The sequence below is a fragment of the Micromesistius poutassou genome (assembly GCF_964030765.1).
Source record: "Micromesistius poutassou genome assembly, chromosome: 9".
Taxonomy (NCBI): domain Eukaryota; kingdom Metazoa; phylum Chordata; class Actinopteri; order Gadiformes; family Gadidae; genus Micromesistius; species Micromesistius poutassou.
The window spans coordinates 4,375,330-4,397,102 of record NC_140279.1 but is presented as its reverse complement, the minus strand read 5'-3'; the positions used below and the strand labels follow the sequence as shown (position 1 = coordinate 4,397,102).

At 45.2% G+C, this 21,773-nt stretch overlaps 2 protein-coding genes across 3 annotated transcripts in view; both read left to right on the top strand.

Moving 5' to 3' along the window:
* The window catches only part of trappc8 (trafficking protein particle complex subunit 8), a 33,224-nt gene extending 20,108 nt beyond the window's left edge, over positions 1-13,116 (top strand). For both annotated transcript variants that reach the window (XM_084473251.1, XM_084473250.1), the window contains 8 exons: positions 389-485; positions 1,698-1,766; positions 2,729-2,787; positions 5,345-5,548; positions 5,834-5,935; positions 11,529-11,671; positions 11,953-12,042; positions 12,629-13,116. In XM_084473251.1, coding sequence (XP_084329377.1) covers positions 389-485; positions 1,698-1,766; positions 2,729-2,787; positions 5,345-5,548; positions 5,834-5,935; positions 11,529-11,671; positions 11,953-12,042; positions 12,629-12,902 — 1,038 coding nt within the window. In that variant the 3' untranslated portion in view covers positions 12,903-13,116. The remainder of the gene's footprint in view (positions 1-388; positions 486-1,697; positions 1,767-2,728; positions 2,788-5,344; positions 5,549-5,833; positions 5,936-11,528; positions 11,672-11,952; positions 12,043-12,628) is intronic.
* Positions 13,117-15,050: 1,934 nt separating this feature from the next.
* On the top strand, positions 15,051-20,923 carry LOC311353625 (opsin-5-like; the record flags this gene model as incomplete). The annotated part of the gene is made up of 6 exons (XM_084473533.1): positions 15,051-15,177; positions 16,095-16,193; positions 17,596-17,758; positions 18,012-18,139; positions 18,817-19,169; positions 20,324-20,923. Exons 2-6 carry the CDS (start codon positions 16,100-16,102, stop codon positions 20,921-20,923), a joined length of 1,338 nt encoding a protein of 445 aa, XP_084329659.1. The 5' UTR covers positions 15,051-15,177; positions 16,095-16,099.
* Positions 20,924-21,773: the final 850 nt, after the last annotated feature.

Sequence of the window (21,773 nt, the reverse complement as noted above, 5' to 3'; positions counted from 1 at the left end):
AGGGTTGCTAGGTAGGTAGGTGTACACACAGGTAAATTCATTCGGGCCAAATTCAAATTTTGGACAGGCTTGTTACAAAGCTGTGACCGCCACAGATCATTTTTTATTTTTGTCAGCAACTTATTTATATAGACTTATCAGGTTTTAGAGAATTTCAACAAAAATGACAACGTTCTACTAAAATAAATTGCCTACCCTAGTTTTAAGTTGGGTACCTGGTGTCCTGTTATCCCGTAATCTTCAGTGACGTCAGTGGACAACAAATGACCATGATCAGTCAGGCACACAGAGATTCCTTCACAATGCGTGTCAATGTGTCAAGATGTCTTTTGTTACTTCCCGCTCACCAATGGAAGTCTCTGTCTGTCTCCCCCCCCGTGTCGGGCAGAGTGAAGCGGGTGTGCGTGAGTTCCACATCATCCAGGTGTCGAGCTGCAGTAGACAGTGGAGGTTACACAAGTGCATCAACCCCTACAAGGACAAAGGTACACACACGCACGCACGCACACGCATGCACGCACGCACACACACACACACACACACACACACACACACACACACACACACACACACACACACACACACACACACACACACACTCTCTGGATGTCTGGGTGACACTATTTCCCCTTTGCTTTTATTCAACCGACAGGGTTGAGCAATCCAAGCTGTTTTCCCGTTCTTGAGTTAATAACTCTAATTTCACCGTGACCACCCTCTGGTGCAGAAGTGTTTATTAATCCACCACTGTCAATCATTCAGTTTGATTTTAGAAAAGCAGGAGAGTTTCAAAGGTTACGTAAAATGGTGCTGTTCTCCCATCAGATACAGTAATCAGTCATTTTCCAACCAAATGCTTTTAATACACAAGCAATTAAAGTAACCAAGTGAATTAAAAACAATTGAGATTTTTGGGATGGCTGGGAAAAATGTTGGCTGTCAACTTTGAGCAATTTCTAAAATAGAAATATCTGCATCTATAAGGATAGCGGTGTTATCTGGATAAAAAATGGCCTTCATTTGCCTTTGCTGTCAAAGTTTGGCCATTCCACCTAACACAGCCTCGCTATAGATGAGAGGAACTGCTGACTAATGGTGTGTGTGTGTGTGTGTGTGTGTGTGTGTGTGAGATCTGGATGCGGCTTTGGCTGTTGGCAAAATCTATTCCCTGCAGTACTGCGAAAAGTGTGTATGTGTGTGTGACAATCACTGCGCTCATGTATACACATATTCAACCCCTTTTACTACAGAAACATTGAATGGCAGGAACATTGAATGTAGAACACAACCACAATGGTGTGTGTGTGTGTATTTGTTCAACCATAGAATTCAAACAGGAATACAATTTTCTTCAGCATTTTGGATTTATGAACAAATATGTTTAGATTGATGGATTCATTTTAATCAAATCGTTTCAAATTGTGGTGAACCTGGAAATGATACAATGCTGCGTGGGTTTCCCTAAAGTAACGTCATCATATTGTTGCAAGTGTCTTCCAAGTGGCATTTAAAATTGCGATGCCAATTTCCTTAATATGAGGATATGAAAAGCTGACAATATTGCTCCAATATTGTACAGGAAGTATGTTAGGGCACAGCCTGCTGAATGTCACCGGATTGTTCCCCGGCCAAGCATACCTTTTAATGAATCAGCTTAGCTTATTGCCTCGTCTGCCTTCTCTTGTGATATCTTCCAGACTGTAAGCTCACCAGCAGGGAGCGGGCCAAATTGTGTTTCAGGGCCGCCAGATGTAAACCCCTCAAAGGTAAGTGTCGACGCATTGCGTGTGTGAGATTTGAAAGTATAAATATGAATGGTTGTCATGGAAATCTTAATAACATATTATAAAATTCTATACAAATTGTAGAGATGGCCTCCCTCACTGAAAGGTGTTGAGATGGTTTGCATTCACATTACCCCAAAGCCTTGATACTAAGGCCATGCCATTCTACTGACTTCTTTGTTTTCTACTGACTCTGTCTCGCAGCCTTGCTTGCAGCTTTGTAGACCTAGCCACTTCCCCCATAGTGTTTTCCAAATTACCTTGATCTCTCCTAACCTGACTCTCGCCAGTTGAATTTCGTTCCGCCTAGCTCCACTCATCCATCTGGGATCGCTCCCGTTGGGAGGTATTTTGGGACTACCAGAAAATAGTAGCACCAATTAGGACCGCTGGGCGGGATTTTTATAGATGTGATGTAGCGGAGAAGCAACTGTTTTGATTCAGACGGCTCGCATCGAGGAAGCAAGCGTCACGGGTTGGTTTCGATGTGAGTGGTTGAAGTAGCACATCAATAAAGATGACGGACAAGTGGTGATTTTTGATAAGGCCCAGCCTTCTAAAGCACCTCTTCAATGGAGCGATCCCAGATGGATGAGTGGAGCTAGGCGGAACGAAATTCATCTGGCGAGAGTCAGGTTAGATCTCTCCCGCCATGGCTGACTTCAGCCAAGGCCAATCCTAAACTCTCCACGATGGTCACTCCCCCTCACCTTGGTTTCCTTTGTTGTAACTGGCTAAAGTTTATGAAAGTTTCCCTATAAAAATCACGTACACCCATTGTGTCATAGAATATATGCTTGGTAAATTGTTGCCTGTATCTTCCTATGATCATGCTCTAAAGTTCAACCAAATATTTAGCTGTCAAGAAGGGTCCTAAAAAACAAGTTATTCTTCATCGACGGTCAGATCACCTTTCAAAGTCTATGTATTTCTCTTCCCCTCAGCTACCTCGACCACAGAAGATAAATTCACTTTTGCAGACCTGAACCTTGGAAATGAACGAGTGAGTATCAGGAGAAGGGCCAATTGACCCTTTTCACAGTGGTCCACACTCGCTCACATCAGTAATAATGGGTCTGCTACACCCAAGTACCAGGGCACCGGTACTGGACTCAACTATCATGTTACACCTGTGTTTGTCCTACGATGACAGCTCTGTCAAAACAGGTCTATTGAGTAAAGCGCCGGATGAATGATGATCTGATAGCTGCTCTAAAATGCAGAGGTTCATGCTTGCACTTTTAGATTTGGTTGAAGGAAAATACAACACCAAACACAAATGCCGCTTTTCCACCGCCAGTACCAACTCGACTCGACTCGCCTCGACTCAACTTGGTTTGGTTGCGTTTCCATCTAAAAAAGTACCTCTTCAATGTGGGCGGGTCGTAGAAAATAACCTCTCCACCATGGGCGGGTCGTCATTAGGTTTTAATCACGGGAGACGCGATTCCCGGGAAATCTGAATCTGATCAAGACTATTTCCTGATTCCCGGGAAAGGTTATGATGGGAAATAAAATAAAATAAAAAGCGCAATGACTGCGCGTCTATTGTTGTCATACGGTAACGTTGATCAAGGCGAAACTCGAGCCCTAGGAAAGGAACGACACTGAAACGAAACAGCGAAACGCTGATCCTCCGGAGCCGGTCCATGGACTCCAGCCACGCCGGACACACACAACCACGCCGGACACACATAACGACGCGCAGCCTAACTCTAGCCCCGGGAAAGGAGCGACACACACGGCGAAACGCTGATCAGTGTCCCCCTCGGGAGCATGTTCGTGGACTCCAACCACGCCGGACACAACTTAACTTTGAGAGATTATTCCCATTTACAGCCGCTGGCCAATCAGTTACCAGCAGCATGTTTACGTCACACAAAAGTACCTACTCCTCTCGCTTGGAACCTCGACGGAGGTAGTACTAAAAAAAAGTACCCGGTACTAGGTACCAGGTACTTTTTTTGCCAATGGAAACGCAAAAAAGGCGTGTCGAGTCGAGTCGAGCTGGTACTGGCGGTGGAAAAGCGGCATAAGAGTTAAGTTACAACTAATAACAAATATACTATATACTAGGGCTGAACGATTTCAGGAAAAGATCTAATTGCGATTTTTCTGGTAGATATTGCGATTTCGATTTGATCCACGATTTTCTTCAAATCAAGCTTCATTGCAATATTCACAATGAACAGTAATATTTACAAACATGACATCATACCATTAAAACATTACATGCCATTACTTTAATGCAAGAATGAAAACTAAAGGTAAGAATTGATTTCAAATGTATTTATTAAGAAACATGCATGTAAACTAAAGTCCTTGACCAACAGCAGTTGTTACAACTGAAGAACTAAAAGAGCCATCTTTGACTGTCTTAACTAGTAGAGCAAAAAATCCTTAATTTTGTCAAGTTAAAAGAGTTAAACAAAATACAAAAGAAACTTTACAGTAAATGAAATTGAAAAGTAATGGTAATAAAATAAACTCTTACTAAAATAAAATGACCCTACCTCTTGCCTTCTGAAAAATATGTCAGACATAATAGGTGGGCTATGGCTCAGCAGCACCCAAATATTGCACATCTATTCTGTAAACCAGGGGTGTCAAACTCAAACTGTACAGTGGGCCAAAATAAAAGTCTTGGACAAGTCGCTGGCCGGAGTTGTTGACGGTGGGGGGCGGGGGGGTGTTGCGATCTGTCGGAGTTGACGCGCCAGGGTTACCGCGCCAAGACGCGCCCAACGCGTTAACGCTGAAATGCGATATGCCGGCGGGCCAATTGCTTTACATTAATTGGGGACATTACATTATAACAGGGTCCGCGGTCGAATTGTTGACGGGGGGAGACTTTTCACCGGACTTTTTCGTCATGCACTCGTCGTGCAAATGCCTGTGGTGATTTTTCAAGTGCCGGTATAAATAGTTGACAACAGATCTCGGGTCAGTCAGGAACACGGAAGAAACTGCGGCTTTGGCGATCACGAGATTGCGTTGTCTGAAATCGCAATTTCGATCAGAAAACGATAAATCGTTATAATATACTATAGAGTATTACCAGCTGGTCCATGTCTCATATGGGATACACAAAGATCAAAGGGCCCCAACGATATAAACTGAGCTCATATCAAGGAAGAGAAGACCATAAAGACATTTCTTTATATTTCTATTTTATTTTGCACGCATTTTATTATTTTCCATGTTGAAAATTGTTGTTAACAATACAGTTTTGAAACTATATTTTGTGTGAGTGTGGTCAATGTTGATGTTCCATCCTGGGCTCCATGAGCGTTAACCTAGAATCCTGGTAACTGGTCCAACTTCGAATTGAAACCGAAACCCAAAAATACCTGTAACCTCATAAGGCAAAGAGGGGTTACACATGGGTGTCAAAAAATGAGATAAACGTATTTGGTGTGCAAAAAATATAATATTTGACGCAAATTTGATTTCCCCAGTGAGAAATACACACGGTGTAGGTTTGACCTACATGTCCTATACTGAAATGGTTGCGGCCGCTACGCCCTTGTATCAGACCCTATTCCTGACTCCTCCATCAGATCGTCAGCTCCACCACACCGTGTGCAGACTTCTTCTTCCGCTGTTGCCCTGGGGACCCGGTGAAGAGAGAGGGTCGGGCCGGGGGCCTCTCGCACCCCTCCAGCAGAACCACTGGTGGACACTGGAGCTGGGGGGGCGGTCCCATCGAGGCCGTGGTCCGGACGTGCAACGAGCTGGACCTGAATATCATCGTCCTCTGGAAGGTACAGTCATGTTACTGACCACTCATGATAGTTTAGATGAGGTTTGAGTGTGTTACCACTCCTGATGAGGTGTGAGTGTGTTACCACTAATGATAGTTTAGATGAGGTGTGAGTGTGTTACCACTCATGATGAGGTGTGAGTGTGTTACCACTCATAGATGAGGTGTGAGTGTGTTACCACTCCTGATGAGGTGTGAGTGTGTTACCACTCCTGATGAGGTGTGAGTGTGTTACCACTCATGATGAGGTGTGAGTGTGCTAAAGCATTTATATGTGCATGTGCAGGCATACGTAGTTGAGGACAACAAGCAGCTCATTCTGGAAGGCCAGCTCCACGTGACTCTACAAACGGTGGGCAAGGAGGCCTGCTCCCTCCCCCAGAAAGAGGTACGCACTGCACGCACAAACACCGCAACACACAAAGCCTTGGTACCAGACTTGGACTTTATGGTTTCCTGGCGGTGCCGTCATTCACTGAGTCATCCTATACACTCTCGTGTTTTACTGTTCAGTGTTTGGCGTGGACCCCAGTATGCACCCTTCAGATAACCCCCAGCCCGTCCAAACCATCAAATAATCAACACACGCATGCCAACATTATTATGCAAACTCAATTTGAAAGTCACATTCAAGTGATGACAAAAGTGTGTTTTTTTTTTTTTGTGGATTACGGTGGCATATCACTGCCAATAATCTTGAGCAAAAAAATGATCAACCAACACATCCGTGCCTACGGATCATTATTGCGAGCACGTTTACAGGCACAGTACATCTTTTTTTTTAATGTATTTTTATTGTTGTTAAAACAGATGCATTGTTGTTAAAACAATGTCATACAGGTTGTAATGTTTTACAGTGGTTACAATTCTTTTGGCGACAGTGTACAATGTAACAAGAATTACACAGCATTTTAACAATTTACATTTTTATATTTTTATAAACCCCATCCAACCCTAACAATCCCTGTGCCGGTGAAGAAAAAAAAAATAAAAAAATAAAAATAATAATACATATTAAAAAAATAAAAATAATAATTAATTATCCCAAGATGAAAGTACTTTACATTGAAGCTTGTTTACTAATGAGAGTGGAGAGTTGCAAGTTTGTCAAAATAAACCAGTAAGGGGTCCCATACTTTGTAGAATTTTTTGGTTGATCCTCTAAGAAAGTATTTAACTTTTTCAATTTTTAAAAACATCATCATATCAGAAAGCCACATTGATGCCTTCGGTGGTAATTGGGATTTCCATTCTAAAAGTATTCTCCTCCGAGCAATCAGAGTTGCAAAAGCAATAACATTTTTCTTGCCAGTGGCTATCGCAGCGTCAACCCCAAATATAGCCACTAAAGCTAGGTTGTAGATCTAGGCCAAAAGCAACATTCAAAATCCCAAATATTGATTTCCAAAACACTGCTTTGGTGGCTCTACAGCGATCACACGTCTCATCTATTTCAGGCTATATTTTAGCAAGTCTGACCTTACTATAGTGAGTACGGTGGAGAACTTTAAATTGAATCAGATTGAGACGTGCACAAGAAGAGGTTCCATTCACACAGCTAAGAGCTCTAACCCACGTCTCATCTGAAATGACTGTCCCTAATTCTTCCTCCCATTTTGTCTTGATGTTGTCTGTTGATACGCTACTAAATGACATAATTGAGTTATATAAATTAGAGATTTTGCCCTTTAAATTTATGGGAATCTTCAGTATGACATCCAAGTTTGAACTCTCAGGTAATGATGCGTTGTACGTTTGAATAAAGTGGCGGATCTGAAGATATCGGAAAAACTGTATTTAGAAATAGAGTGTTTTTTGGCCAAATCTGTGAAAGTAGGAAAAATATAATCTATGAAAAAATCCTTACATTTAGTAAGACCCATAGTGTTCCATTGCATAAATGTGACATCAAGATCAGCGGCTGGAAAAAGGTGGTTATAACATATGGGACTTAGCATAGAAAGGCCAGACAATTGAAATGTTTGCCTAAACTTTATCCAAATTCTTAATGTTGAACGCACTACCAGACTTGAGGAAAACCGTGATGGGGAGAGAGGGAGTTTTGTTGTTAACAGTGCAGGAAGTGATGACAGATTACAGAGCTTTGCCTCTTCATTGCACCAACCAGTGTCTGGGGCCTGAAACCAGTAAATTATTTTTTGCAGATTCGCTGCCCAATAATAAACCCTGAAATTTGGGAGAGCGAGCCCACCCCCTTTTTTTGGCCTTTCAAGCAGTGTTTTACGAAGTCTTGAAGATTTACCTCCCCATATAAAACTTGAGAGTAGGGCATCAATTGAACGGAAGAAGGATTTTGGTAGGAAAACTGGGATACTTTGAAACAAGTATAAAAATCTAGGCAACACATTCATTTTGATGCAGTTAGAGAAAGGTGCACACTACATCTCTGCTCGTGAGATGCAATTATAAAGCCTGTGAGGAAAGTAAGATGAATTGAGCACACACAAAAAGTGAAGCAGCTCGCAACTGAGCCCCCCCCCCCCCCCCTCCCCCGTTATGCACACGTTCTCGCAAGCTGTTTTGCTGCTCAGAGATACGTATACAATATGTATATGCAGATATATGTAAATGGAGTGATCTCCCAGAGCACTCGCTTCCAGGTGTCTGCCCGCACCAGAAGGGCTCTTCAATCAGGCCTTTGCATCAAAAAGCATTTCGCACAATTGTATGTAATAAACTTAAAGGCTTGATGTCTCGAAACGCCATGGTGTGTGGCGTATCTCAACGCATACGCAAAAAGATAATTTCCTATCAAATGATGGGTATTGCTGTGATGTTAGTGTACGATACACACATGAAGCCGCCAGACTATTTCCCCTTGGGCTAGTGATAATCCTGATTGCGTGATCAGCATTGAGCGGGCTTAAACGTGAGCTTGTGTGATGTTACCAAAGAAATCTTCCAAAGCACTTCAAGAGGTGTTTGGACTTCGTCCAGCTAACGTCACCAATCACATTCAGGGATATGATGGTCATGGCTGGCTCCGCCAACTTAGTGCCGACAATAAAACCACCACTTTGCGCAGAGAAAAGATATTGGAGCGGGAACGAAAACACGAAAGTACGAAAACAAAGACGGCATTTGTGTGCACAGGAGTGTCAGTTTCGTGCTGCTTCACTTTAACTTTTCGAGGCTATATTATTTCTCTCGGGTGCAGACAAACCGCTCACAATAATATATTTTGTGCACGGATGGTTTAGTTGTGCGCATGCCAAGTCGTTTTTAATCAGGATTTCTGGCAGTGATATCCCGCCGTAGCAGTTGGCCGGCCAGATATTTTGTTTTACATGTTTTTACTTTAATGAATTAAACATCCATACATAGTTAATTGAATAGTAGCTTTAATTCTGCTTTTGATGGAAATGAATATCAGGCATAGAGAATACGTTGCTCAAGTGTGTATCACGAGTGTCTGAGAACACTCGAGAGAACGTGCCGGAGACTTGACAGATTGAAGAGTGCTCTCGCTGAATAAAATCCCAACCTCCTCACCTCAATGTCGGGATGCTCGCACAAGTCTAAAATTAGCTCATCTTTGTTCCAGAGGAGGCACATGATGTACTTCTCTCCATATATGTGCAGTATATATTTACTATGGCTGTTCAAATGAGCGCGATAATAACGTGTTAACCCAATCTTACTTTAGCTTGATTAATAAAAAATGTATGTACATTCTTTTTTTTTTTGTGTGCTTTGCCCACAGAATGTCAACATTCATATCAGAATTCATTTTTGTTTTCAGTTCCACTTACTTAACATTAAATTACAATTGCAGTAAGTGACTGCCTATTTATAATTACCAAATCTGTGGTGAAAGTTTCATATTCAACCCACATTGAGTGAGTCAATATAACTCCCTCAAGATCACTTGGTCTAGTCTTGCTTATTAAGTACATTTGGTATGAATGATAATGTGTCATTCCATTTGATAATCAAATTTAACTTAAATTGGAGAGGATCTAAAATAGAATTTAAAAAAATGCAATCAATCCTGAGTTAACCCAACCAATACTGTGATTATTTGCGATAGATTTTTTTAATCGTTTCACAGCCCTAATATTTACACATGTGCAGCCATTTCCACCACCACCTGTGGAACACAGCCTTCCATCTGTTGCCAAGCAACTGCTCCTGTGTCTCCATGTTCATTCATGTTCAGGAGGAAGGAAGAGTACATGCTTTTTATAGCTCCACATGCTGTATGTTGCCCCTTTTACTCCCCCATTCCTTTCTCACTCACGTTCTTCCCATTTAGCTCCAACGTGTGCTTGTGTTCATTTATCCAGCTAGAAATTGAAAGTATCAGCAGCTATGGTAGAAGCTACGAATGGTAACTTATTTTAGTAATTACTTTTACCAAATACTGACTCTTTGTTGTTTTCTGAACCTGCTAGGCTGGGGACCGCGAGCAAGTTAGCATGTTGTTCTGACAAACTCAGTAGCATACTACCACACCCCTAGCCATTAACATTTTAAAGTAAAACAAATGAAGGGAAGCTCCCTCCTAAAAATGTGAGATGCCGTTGGATAGTGGCTACACATGAAGGTGGTGCAACGATGTATTGGTAGCCAGGGAACCAGACACATTTGTAACGTTTTATTCACTCTAGCAGTGTTTCTCCACCTTTTTTGAGCAAACGCCCCCCTTACCTTACCCTGATCCTCTGGCGCGCCCCCCCCCATTATTATTGTGACACCCGTGGGTAGGCTATATCCATTACCAACTCCACTCCAACTCGTGCTACATTGCTTGAATAAAAAACTGTGCCGTTTTGGTTTCTTCTGGACAAGAAAATGTGTATTCAGAGTTTTATTAAAAGGTTTTATTGTTGAGCTATTGAAGTTTAATACGTAACAGTGCTTGTGTACATTTTTATTGGTTATTGAACTGTTAACCCGCGAACTTGGGTTCAATATGTGCACGAAAGACTCCCTTTGTTTACGTGACGTTGCCTAGCAACGCTGCGCATGTGCAGCCTTTATCCGCTTCGTTCTGAGTTGGCGAGTAGCACGTTTAAGTTCGCGGCCAAATAGTAATTAAAGTACTTTGTTACTATACAAGTTAAGCGCCTGTAACATCAGTGTTAAATGCGTATGTGCCGGTTGGTGTGCATACCTTATGAAAGTAAGTGTTTATCGGTTCGCAAACGTAATGAGCGACGTTGCAGTTGTCTACATGTAATGCGCACGTTCTATTGTTTACAATTAGCATGCTAAGCGGAGTTAGCTTTATTCACGTCTCATGTTGATTCATGTTACTTAGTGTAATGCCCCATCCACCGCTTGCTTTGCATGTCCCGCAAACCAACCAGTGGAAGTCAGGGGAGGGCAAAATAGTTTCGGAAAGCACCACGCTACTGCGATGAGGTGGATTTGTTTATCGGCGTTACTATGGCGATCATGACGGTACTGAGCGTAAAGTAAAACGTAAATGAGACTATAGAGGGGTTAGAAACCCATATTAAGATAGGCTTTTTATTTCAATTATCCTATTTTTGCACCGAAAATATTTGAAAACCATGAAAGTTTAAAAAGTAAAAAATAATGACCACTACACAAGTTGTGACGCCCCCGTGTTCGTTCCCAGCGCCCCCCTAGGTTCTACGAACGCCCCCCAGGGGGCGCTGCTGCCCCCGTTAGTAGACCAGGCCTTGGCTGGGCCAATCACAAGCGTGAATCAAATAGGGCCTGTGTTTTTAGGCATTTTCAAAAACAACCAAGATGCCTGCTGCTGATGTGTCACGTGTTCCGTATTGGCTCTAATTGGTTGTAGGTCTATCCCAGTCCAGAGGTGTTTTGGGTCTGCACCAGTTGATGATGTTCTGATGTTTAGTTGAAAAACTAGATTGATAAGAGGGGCTCAAGGCTATTCTGTATTTGAGAATGGGTCTGGTGCTGTTCTGCTTATGTGTTGGTACGATGAGCGATGAATTCATTGGTGGGCTTTGTCATGTCCGCAGGAGGCTCAGGAAATGGTGCTGCTGAAGTTCAAGCCAGATTTACCTCCCCCTGTGATCCAGCCCTCTGTGGAGCAACTCTCCAACCTCATCAAGACCAACCTGCACTACCCCGAAACCTACAGCCACCCCTTTGTCCACGAAAGGTGTGGTCTCTCTGTCTTGCTCTCTCGCTCTCTCATAGACATACACACACACACACACGGAGAGGCAGAAATCGAGGTACATGGGCCTGAAGAAAATGAGTGCCTTCCTTTCGTCAATACTTGGCAGATCTTCCTTTGTTAATTATTTTCAATCAATTTAAAAATGGAAGCCCATCTTAAACCTGTTGGCTGAACTTAACACAAAAATCTCTCTCTGTCTCTCTGTCTCTGTCTCTGTATCTGTCTCTCTCTGTCTCTGTCTCTCTCCCGCCTCCCGCTAGGCTCTGTGTCGTACCGGTCACCCTCACCATGTCCAACTGCGCCCTGGCTGAGGTGGAGGTCCTCATAGACCTGCGACACAAGACCATCAGGTCAGTGTGCTGATGGACTCTACAGAACACTATAGACACATTACAGATGACCATCAGGTCAGTGTGACTCTACTGAACACTATAGACACATTACAGATGACCATCAGGTCAGTGTGACTCTACAGAACACTATAGACACATTACAGATGACCATCAGGTCAGTGTGACTCTACAGAACACTATAGACACATTACAGATGACCATTAGGTCAGTGTGACTCTACAGAACACTATAGACACATTACAGATGACCATCAGGTCAGTGCTGATGGACTCTACATAACACTATAGACACATTACAGATGCAGATTTTTTTGAAGTATGTTTATTTTATTCATTATTGTTTATAGAAATTGCAGTGCAACTGGATACATATTTGTACATTATATTTTTGTACACACTGTTGGGTACAAAAGTTCTCAGTTACAAAGTGTTTTTCTTGGAGAGAAATGCTGAACAAATGCATCAAAAAGCAATCATTTTAATAACCGTGATTTCAATATTGACCCAAATAACTGCGACCATGGTTTTTCTCCGTAACGGAGCGGCCCTAGCCCGTCGTAACTCGCCTGTGTCCCCCCCTCCAGCCCCGACTCCACCGAGGTGCACGGCGCCTTCACCTGGCTGGGCCAGACGCAGTACCGCCGCCGGCTGCGACCGCAGGAAGTGGCGCCGCTCCCGCTGCGCGCCTGCTTCCTGCACGCCGGTGTCTACAACCTGAGCACGCCGCGCGTCTTCGCCAAGTTCACCACCCCGGCGAGGAAGGAGGAGGAGGAGGCGGAGGAGGAGGGGGGCGTGGCCGTGGAGACCAGCCAGCAGGCGGCCAGTCCGGCCCTGATCATCATCACCAGCCAGGCCTGAGTCCCTCAGCCTCCCCCCCCCCCACCCCCCGCCCTAAGCACCTCCTCCCCCACACTCACCCCAGCAGCAGGGGGCCGGCGAGGCAGGATGACGACATGAGTGGCTCGGTGAGGGAGGGACTCACTAGCCACAGTGTTTCATTTAGCGCATGCCACCTGGGTACCCCTTTACTCACACACACACACACACACACACACACACACACACACACACACACACAGCTTGCCCCCCCCCCCCCCCCCCCCGATGCATTAAAAGTAACACTCGTTACTACACCAAAAACAAGACGCGTGACACGGATGGACAAACTGGACTAGAAGAAAACATACTGGCCATGCAACCCCCCCCCCCCAACCCATTAAGCATCACTACCCCCCTCCCTCCCTCTCCATGGGGAGGTGATGACTCACGATCCAAGCTGAGCCACTTCACGGTTTCCTTTTCTCCAACCAACAAACTGAGAGCTCGGCTCACCCCTCCGCTCCCCTCCGCTGCTCCGCTCCAGTTGTTGTGATCGGGCTGTTGTGTATTTTACTCGATTGTTGTCGTTTTTCTTTGTTTTGTTTTTTTTGAAATTATGTATTATATTTATATAACAAATTAAGTGTAAATAGAAAATAAATAAAATGTAACCAATGACCAAATGGGTGTACGTCGTCCGTCTTGCATGCAGGAGCGCACAACAGGTGAAGAAGCTCAAAGCTCAGCGAAGGAAGCCCAACCCACTGCACCCTTCTCCCTGACGCAAAGCGTAGAGATCTGAGCGATGACTCATGACTTTGTTCTTCCAGATAATTTCCGTTCAGCTCGTGAGCTTCAGAGGTTAATGCGCTCGTTTGCATTCTCAGATTTAGATGAACAAATAACGAGGAATTAAGAAGTTATGTATGTGGTTTATATACTAAAGATGGGGTTGAAGTAATTTACTACAGACTACACACTAAAGACTGCTCTGGATCCGAGAGGAACGTATACCTCTGCAGAGAGTCATGGTTGTTGCATGGGTTGGACAAGCAGGTCATTTTTAAATAAATAAAGGTCATTTTTGTTTACTAAAGGGGTGACCAACTACAATTACGTGTTTGACAATACAGTATGACCTTTCTCTCACCCGTAGTGGCATTGAAAATGAAGCTCTCTAAACAGAAGAGAATTCTTTATTGTCATTGCACAGGAATCAATGAAATTGGATGGCAGTCCTCTGCTAGAGCGCAACGCATCACTTCACTTCACACAATTGGCGATGTCAAATATGGGCAGTTTAATGTACATGTATTTATACTTGGATTCATTTAACATTAGTTAGCATAACCTAGCTTTATTAAATAATGGTTTCTGATTGGTCAATAGCGGCGGTCTGTATTGCGACGGTTGCAATGGCCTTTATTCCCCCGGTTTACTGGACAATCTTCTTAGCGGAAGAAATAAAATAATCAAATATAAATATTGATTTTGTTATATTTTTTCAAGTGTTTGATTTCGTTATTAAACACTTGGGCAGGGCTGCAGCGGACAGGTGCCACAACCCACATCTGAAATCTGCTGTTGATTGTAAAAAAAGAAATGAATGAATTTCAGAATTGCAATATGAAGGTCTCTGACATTCAAAATCTTAATAATTAATCTTAATCTTAATCTTTTCATGGTTTTTGTTTTTTTGTTTTATCAATGGTAATTTTATCAATTATCAATTTATCAGATGGCAGAAACAAAGGTTTGAAGGAAGAAGGTAGCCTAGTAAGCCTACATGTTAAACATTCAAGATCACCACATCAGATCAACGGATGGTCTCTGAGTGTGACGCTTCATTTACCGCCATAACATCATTGTGAGAGCGTCACGTCGCGCGTGAGCGTCTGGTCTCAGCAGCGGACGCCAGACCGCGGGAAGTACCAGCTGTGCGCGTCACACACGCTCGAGCTAGACGACTTCGAAGAGCTCTGCTACCTTTTTCTGTTGCAGTGTTTCTAAAAATCGCTTCCTGCGGTCGAAATGGGGTAAATTTGTGTTTGCTTTGAGCACAAAAATATGCGCAAACCAGCTTCATATTTTATATAACGTTTTGCAACCTGTTTCTCTATCGTGTGTCTTAAAGAATTGATGCCCATTTTTTTAAGTAATGTCGATTTCGTGTTTTCCAAAGCGACGGAAACAACGTGAACTTTGGGCAACGTGCGCTCCGGCGTGGCAGTGGATCTCGTCTTCACTGCCGGCACGTGAGGTTGTAGCGCGCGGGAGTCGCTGGACGGGCGGTGTCTGAAGAAGCGTTCACACGGTGAGGCCAAGCGCGCACAGTCAAGACTGCCCGGGTAGAAATAGCTGCATACTAGTGTCGCTAATGTGTGAATAGTTGTTTAGTCTTTCTTCTGAGGCTTGCTGGGCTATTTAAATAATACAAAGTATTTATGAGGGGGTTCGATTCATAGGCTTTAAAGGTTCTTACGTTCTTTCTTCTTCTATCGATCATTTTGACTTGACTCTTTCTAGGGTCGTTGATCATCTGAGATGTGACTCATTCAAACTCTTAACATTGGAAGTCTATTTTTTCCCATAAGCGTATGCAAATATGATCATTCTATTGTCTACAGCCCTTAAAATCGGGGATAAAAAAAACGAATTGATATCTGATATTGATATCTATTTCCATTTATATTTTAGCCGGATTTATGCCCTTTTTACTCACTGGTAATGTATGTGGTAATGTTTGGGAATGGCAGAATGAAACCCACTCCAATTGAAATGGTTACAATGCGGATCCCCTAACCAAATCAGTAGGCCAACCGTAGTATTCTTATAAATACTAAAATGAAAACGAAAAAAAGTTTGCTGAGGGTGAGCGTCACATGACTACAACCAAGTCTAGTTGCTTAGGAACCAGCAATAGTTTTACAAGAACAACACAAATAGGAGGTCACCTGTCGACACCAATAATGCTGTGGAACGGCCTTAACTGAAGAAAGACATGTTACTCTGATCAAACTGTGTGTGTGTGTGTGTGTGTGTGTGTGTGCAAGCGTGCATGTGTGTGTTTGTATGTGTGTGTGTGTGTGTGTGCGTGCATGAGAGCATGTATGTGTGTGTGTGTGTGTGTGTGTGTGCGTGTGTGCAAGCGTGTGTGTGTGTGTGTGCGCGTGCATTTGTGTGCACGTGCATGTGTGTGTGTGTGTGTGTGTGTGTGTGTGTGTGTATCAGTCGTCATGTGGGTGCAGGGGATTGCAGACAACAGCACCTTCCACTCCACCATCCCAGCGGCAGCAGACCTGGTGGTGGCCGGCCTCTACACCCTCTTTGGTGAGACGATTTGTGTCTCGACGTGCACTTATGAATACAATCAAGTAAAACATTGTGTGATATCTGTTATATATTATTATTAGATATTGTGGGGTTGTGGCAGCTCCATAGGCTGAGGATGGGAAATACCGCAACAAACAAACAGATCAAATGATTTATCAGCCCCTAATAATGTGTTGCAATTTTGGTGGCCCAATATCGTTGGTACAGTACATACAAAGTCTGCAAACAGTAATACAGTCATACCAATAGAGTGACATTACAAGTGTCCTACAAAAGTTAAGGCAGGAAACTTGTGAGATGAATAAAATCAAAGGAATTTCCACTGACTGCATGTGTATTGTTATTGATTGAAGCTGCACTATGTCCCTTTTGTTGACTCAAAACTGCCACTGCATATAGTCAATAGAAAACATAAAAACATAAAGTTATTCACTTTTTACACATACATACATATACATACACATCCAGAGGGCCAGCTATTCATCACATTTATATCATATAGTCCTGCTATTTAAAGGTGTCATTGCATCGTTTTTTCATTAATTTTGCGGTGGTCACTCGTAGCAATGAATGCCCTGCCATGAAAACTGCACTGTCCGTCACAGTAATAAAACCAATTAAACTTCCAGAGAGACTCAGAGAGAGAGAGAGAGAGAGAGAGAGAGAGAGGGGGGGGGGGAGAAGGAGAGAGAGAAACAGAGAGAGGCAGAAGGGGAGAGAGAGGGAGAAGGAGAGAGAGAGAGAGAACCACTGGGCTCCTAGGGGGTTTCTGGTTGATTGAATACAGAAAGAAGAGCCGCCTCGGGGCACCGCCTCGGGGCACCGCCTCGGGGCACCGCCTCGGGGCACCGCGGCGGAGTGCCGTGCCCGGGTTGCCGTGCCCTGTATTCAGCCAGTATTTTAGCCTATTCAATACGTGCAAAAACTAAATGTTGAAATGGTGGTAATGTCCAATCCAACCCTTTCGTCCTCAACTCTTCTGTCTTGGCCAAGAGACGCAACGTTGATTTGTCGCCACTAATAGCAACAGGCACACGAGCGTGTCCCGCCATGTTAGCGCCTTGCTGCTACCTCCTACTGCCTGCCGTGATGGGCTCTGTGTCACCTGGCCGCAAAATCAGAAGTCTTCCCGTGGGCCGTCGCAAGCCAAGGTGGGCGAGGCAGGCAATCAGGGTAGAGAACGTTTTCACCTTCAGCGTGCATATGCAACTCTGAGTGACCGATCGTATCTCAAAAGGAACATCGGGGGATGACACCTTTAAAGTGAAATAGTAGAAAGCAAATACTTAATATACTTAATAATAATAAACAGTATTATTACAGTAATAAACAGTTTCAACAATGCCTGATCAAAGTGTGTGTGTGTGTGTGTGTGTGTGCGCTTGTGTCTCTGTGTCAGGTGTTTGTTCGTTGCTCGGCAACGGCATGCTACTGTACGTGTCCTACGAGCAGAGGCCGGTGCTGAAGCCGGCTGAGTTCTTCATCATCAACCTGGCGGTCAGCGACCTGGGCATGACCCTGAGTCTGTACCCTCTGGCCGTCACCTCCAGCATCTACCACAGGTATCTGCACGCACGCACGCGCACGCACGCACACACGCACACACACACACACACACTTACTATTGAGTGGCTTTCCTCCAATGCTACTCCATATTCAGGGGGGGTCAGACATCTTTAACTAGTTGCCACAGACGTGGTAATAAAGAAACAAGGCCACCACCTTGGGAACCGGTACGACACTATGTGTGTGTGTGTGTGTGTGGGTGTGTGTGTGTGTGCGTGTGCGTGCGCCCGCATGTGTGTGTCCTCTCAGGTGGCTCTACGGCGAAGCGGCGTGTCTCCTGTATGCGTTCTGCGGCGTGCTGTTCGGCATCTGCAGTCTGAGCACGCTGACCGTGCTCAGCACCGTGTGCTGTCTGAAGGTCTGCTACCCGCTGTACGGTGAGGCTGAGAAGGACTCCTGTTGAGGAGCGCTAACGACACCATAGACACACGCAAGGGAATGACCTTGCATGTAGGCATGGAAAAGATAAGTCCTTGTACTTCTATTTATGGGGTACTGCTTTGGCGGTGTGGGCTGATCTGATACTCTAATAATATTATTGCGCATTATTGTCTTTTTTTTTATTTGTATTTTTTATTCGTCCTTTGTTTTGCCAAGGGTAGTCACATTGAGACAGATGTCTCACTTTAACAAGTGAGCCCTGGCCAAGAAAGGCAGCACCGAGCTAAAAGACGCACGTATTCAATTGGTAATGATTGCTCAACTCGGCGGATAATGTCTATGAATGTAAGATATTAAACATCATTTTAAAAACCTTATAGGGGACTCATCACACTGGTTCTTTTCATCGGTAAGGGGGTACTGCCTCATGTCTCACTGTGAAACGGTTGCGATCATCAGCATTGAGTCGGACATTTTACACCAATGGTCCGAGATTTATTTTACCCAATTGGTGCGTTTTGGAAAAAACGGTAAACGGTCCAACTCTACCTGTACCTGTACCTGTACGTGACACACACACACACACATGAATCAGCACCCCTCTCACGCTTCAAAAACAGCACAGCGTGACGACTTCCCCTTCTGACGACCCAAACCCACCCCCCTCGCACAGGCAAGCGCCTCAGCCCCGCCCACAGCCAGCTCCTGATCGGCGGCTGCTGGGCGTACGCGCTGCTCTTCGCCTGCTCGCCGCTCCTCCACTGGGGGGCGTACGGGCCCGAGCCCTACGGCACGGCGTGCTGCATCGACTGGCGGCGGTCGCGGCGGGAGGCGTCGGCGCGCTCCTACGCGCTGGCGCTGCTGGTGCTGTGCTACGCGGCGCCCTGTGGTGTCATGCTGCTCTCCTACGGGCAGATCCTGCTGACGGTGCGCGAGTCCCGCCGCGCCGTGGAGCAGCACATGGTCTCGGCCGCCGCCGCCAGCGCGACGCACCGGGAGCCTCCAGGCCGTCATCCTGAAGGTGTGGTGGAGGGGGGGGGGGGTGGGGGGTGGGGGTCGACACATGCACACGCGCACGCACACACGCGCACGCACACACGTCCCGGCCCCCTGGCCCCCTTAACCACGCCTTCCCTTACCCACTGTCCAATGGGATCGTTGGGTGACACAAACAGGAGGGCCGATGACGCTCGTCAACGCGTCCAAAGACAACGCCGAATGATCTGGAATTAAAGGTGACCTATTATACCAGCAGGTGTGAGTGTGATTACCGGTAGCCGTTACGAGGCGTTTTGAAACATCACAGCCTCTTCTGACATCACAGGTGGGCGTGTCCACCTGGATGCATGACGGATAGATGAGCAACGTTTGTCTACAGTCCACTGGGTAGGCTGCTAGGCTGATCTATCCAGCGCACATCCAGATGGACACGCCCACTTGTGATGTCAGAAGAGGCTGCTTTTACAAACGGCTTGTAACGGCTAATCACACTCACACCTGGTGGTATAACATGTCACCTTTAAAGTTGCAATGCGTAACAACTCAACTAGCTTGTAGCTTCAACTGACCTGGACACAACAACAACCGTCACAAGTCAATGCAGCGGCCAAAATGCATGCGAGTTAAAAGATCCGGTAACACTTTACAATAACCATAGTTTATAAATGGTAAATAGACCATTTATAAATGGTTAATAGACCATTTATAATGATAGTTAAATATTAATAAATGGTCTATTTACCATTTATGATTGGTCTTGCTGTTTATAAATGATGATTAAACATTAGTAAACTTAGTAAACTATCTGTTTACCTATTATAAATGGTCTATTTAACCATTTATAAATGGTCTATTTACCATTATAATTGGTCTATAAGCTGTTAACCATTTATAAATGGTCTATTAACCATTTATAAATGGTCTATTTACCATTTATAAACTATGGTTATTGTAAAGTGTTACCAAAGATCCTCGTTGCATTCGATGAATTCCTCCCATCGGGGGGGGGGGGCAACTGATGAGCACTTTCTACATGTCCACATTGTGTCTCGGATCTCTCTCTCTCTCTCTCTCTCTCTACCTCACCTCTTCCGTCTTCCCTCTGTCCCCTTGTGTCTCCCCCCTCTCTCTCCCCCCCCCCCCCCCCCCCCCCCCCCCCCCCCACCCCCCGTCGGCTCCAGCAGCTCAGCGTGGCCGTCTGCATCGGCTTCCTCCTGGCCTGGAGCCCCTACGCCCTGGTGTCCACGCTGGCCACGTACGGACGCGTCGACTCCCTGCCCCCCATGGCGTTCGCCGTGCCGGCGGTCTTCGCCAAGTCCTCCACGCTCTACAACCCTCTCATCTACCTCCTGCTCAAGCCCAACTACCGCCACGCCTTGCGCCGCCACCTGCTGGCGCAGCGCAAGAGGTGCCCGCGCCTGCGCTGGCCGCCGCACCTCTCCCTGTGCTCCTCCCCGGGGCCCTTCTCTGAGCCCGCCCCCCCCCCGCCGCCCCCGTGTCCCGACTCCGCCCCCCAAGCCCCGGCAACAGCCCCGGGCCCCTCCCGCCGTGACTGCGGCGGGCGCTGCGTGGACACCTTCGAGTGTTTTAAACACTATCCTCGCTGTTGTCACGGCGACGTCAAGACCTCGCAACCGGGCGTGGCGGGCGGGAGCTCCCAGGGCCCGGCTCCTGCTCAGGGCGTCTTCTCGGCCAATAGGAAGAGAGTAGGAGTGACGTTCTGCAATCAGAAGGACGCTCCGCAGGAGGGTGAGTTCCGGCTGGAGACTGTTTCCAAGTAGGTCAAGACTCTGCAGGAGTCTCTCCACGTGTATAAACATAAAGTGAGAGGATACTGCTAAGTAGATTATGGTTTAAAAACAACAGTATGAGAAACACGACTGTTTAGTAGTTTAAAAAGGGCTTAGCCTACCACACTGTTTTGCTGTTGGGAGTGAATAAATCCCTTCCACTGTTGCATTGTGGGAGCATGTTCCAAAGGGTTGGGGTTCAGGTCAGATCCAGTGGAAAAACCTGTGAGTGCTTTCAACCTTATCAATGGAAGCTGCAGATCGACGCTCGACCTCCAGTGTCGAGGTGGGGGAGTAGGAACAATATGGCTCTTCATTCAGGTCCATTTGAAACCATTGAGCTCCTCCGTCGAGATCACAAGTCACCTCAGCTGTGAAGAAACAACCTTGTACACGCAAGCTGCAGTCCTTTTGTTCCACTAACACATCTTGGGAACACGCAACTCAGGGACACACAAAAACACGTTGAACAAGCAGTAGCTTGTAAAGCCACCACACACTTAAAACCCTGTCAACGAACTAACCTCACAACAACTACATAATACATTCTACTTTGTGGTGCTCTAGCAAATCCTATTTGTTTAACATTGATGAGATGGCTGTTTTTTGACATAAGCGAACATGGGTAATATATATTCTGTTTTAGTGTGTTATATTTTATAGGTTGTGTTTGTGTGTAATAGGTGTGATGTGATGCAGATTTGGAGGTTATGGTATTCATACCAAATTCTGTTTTAGCAGAGGTCCTTGAATTGGCCTGCAGGTAACAAAAGTATAATTTCAAAATATAATTTATCTTAAGGCTTACCAGTGCTCTGAGCATTTAACTCTGAACTAAACC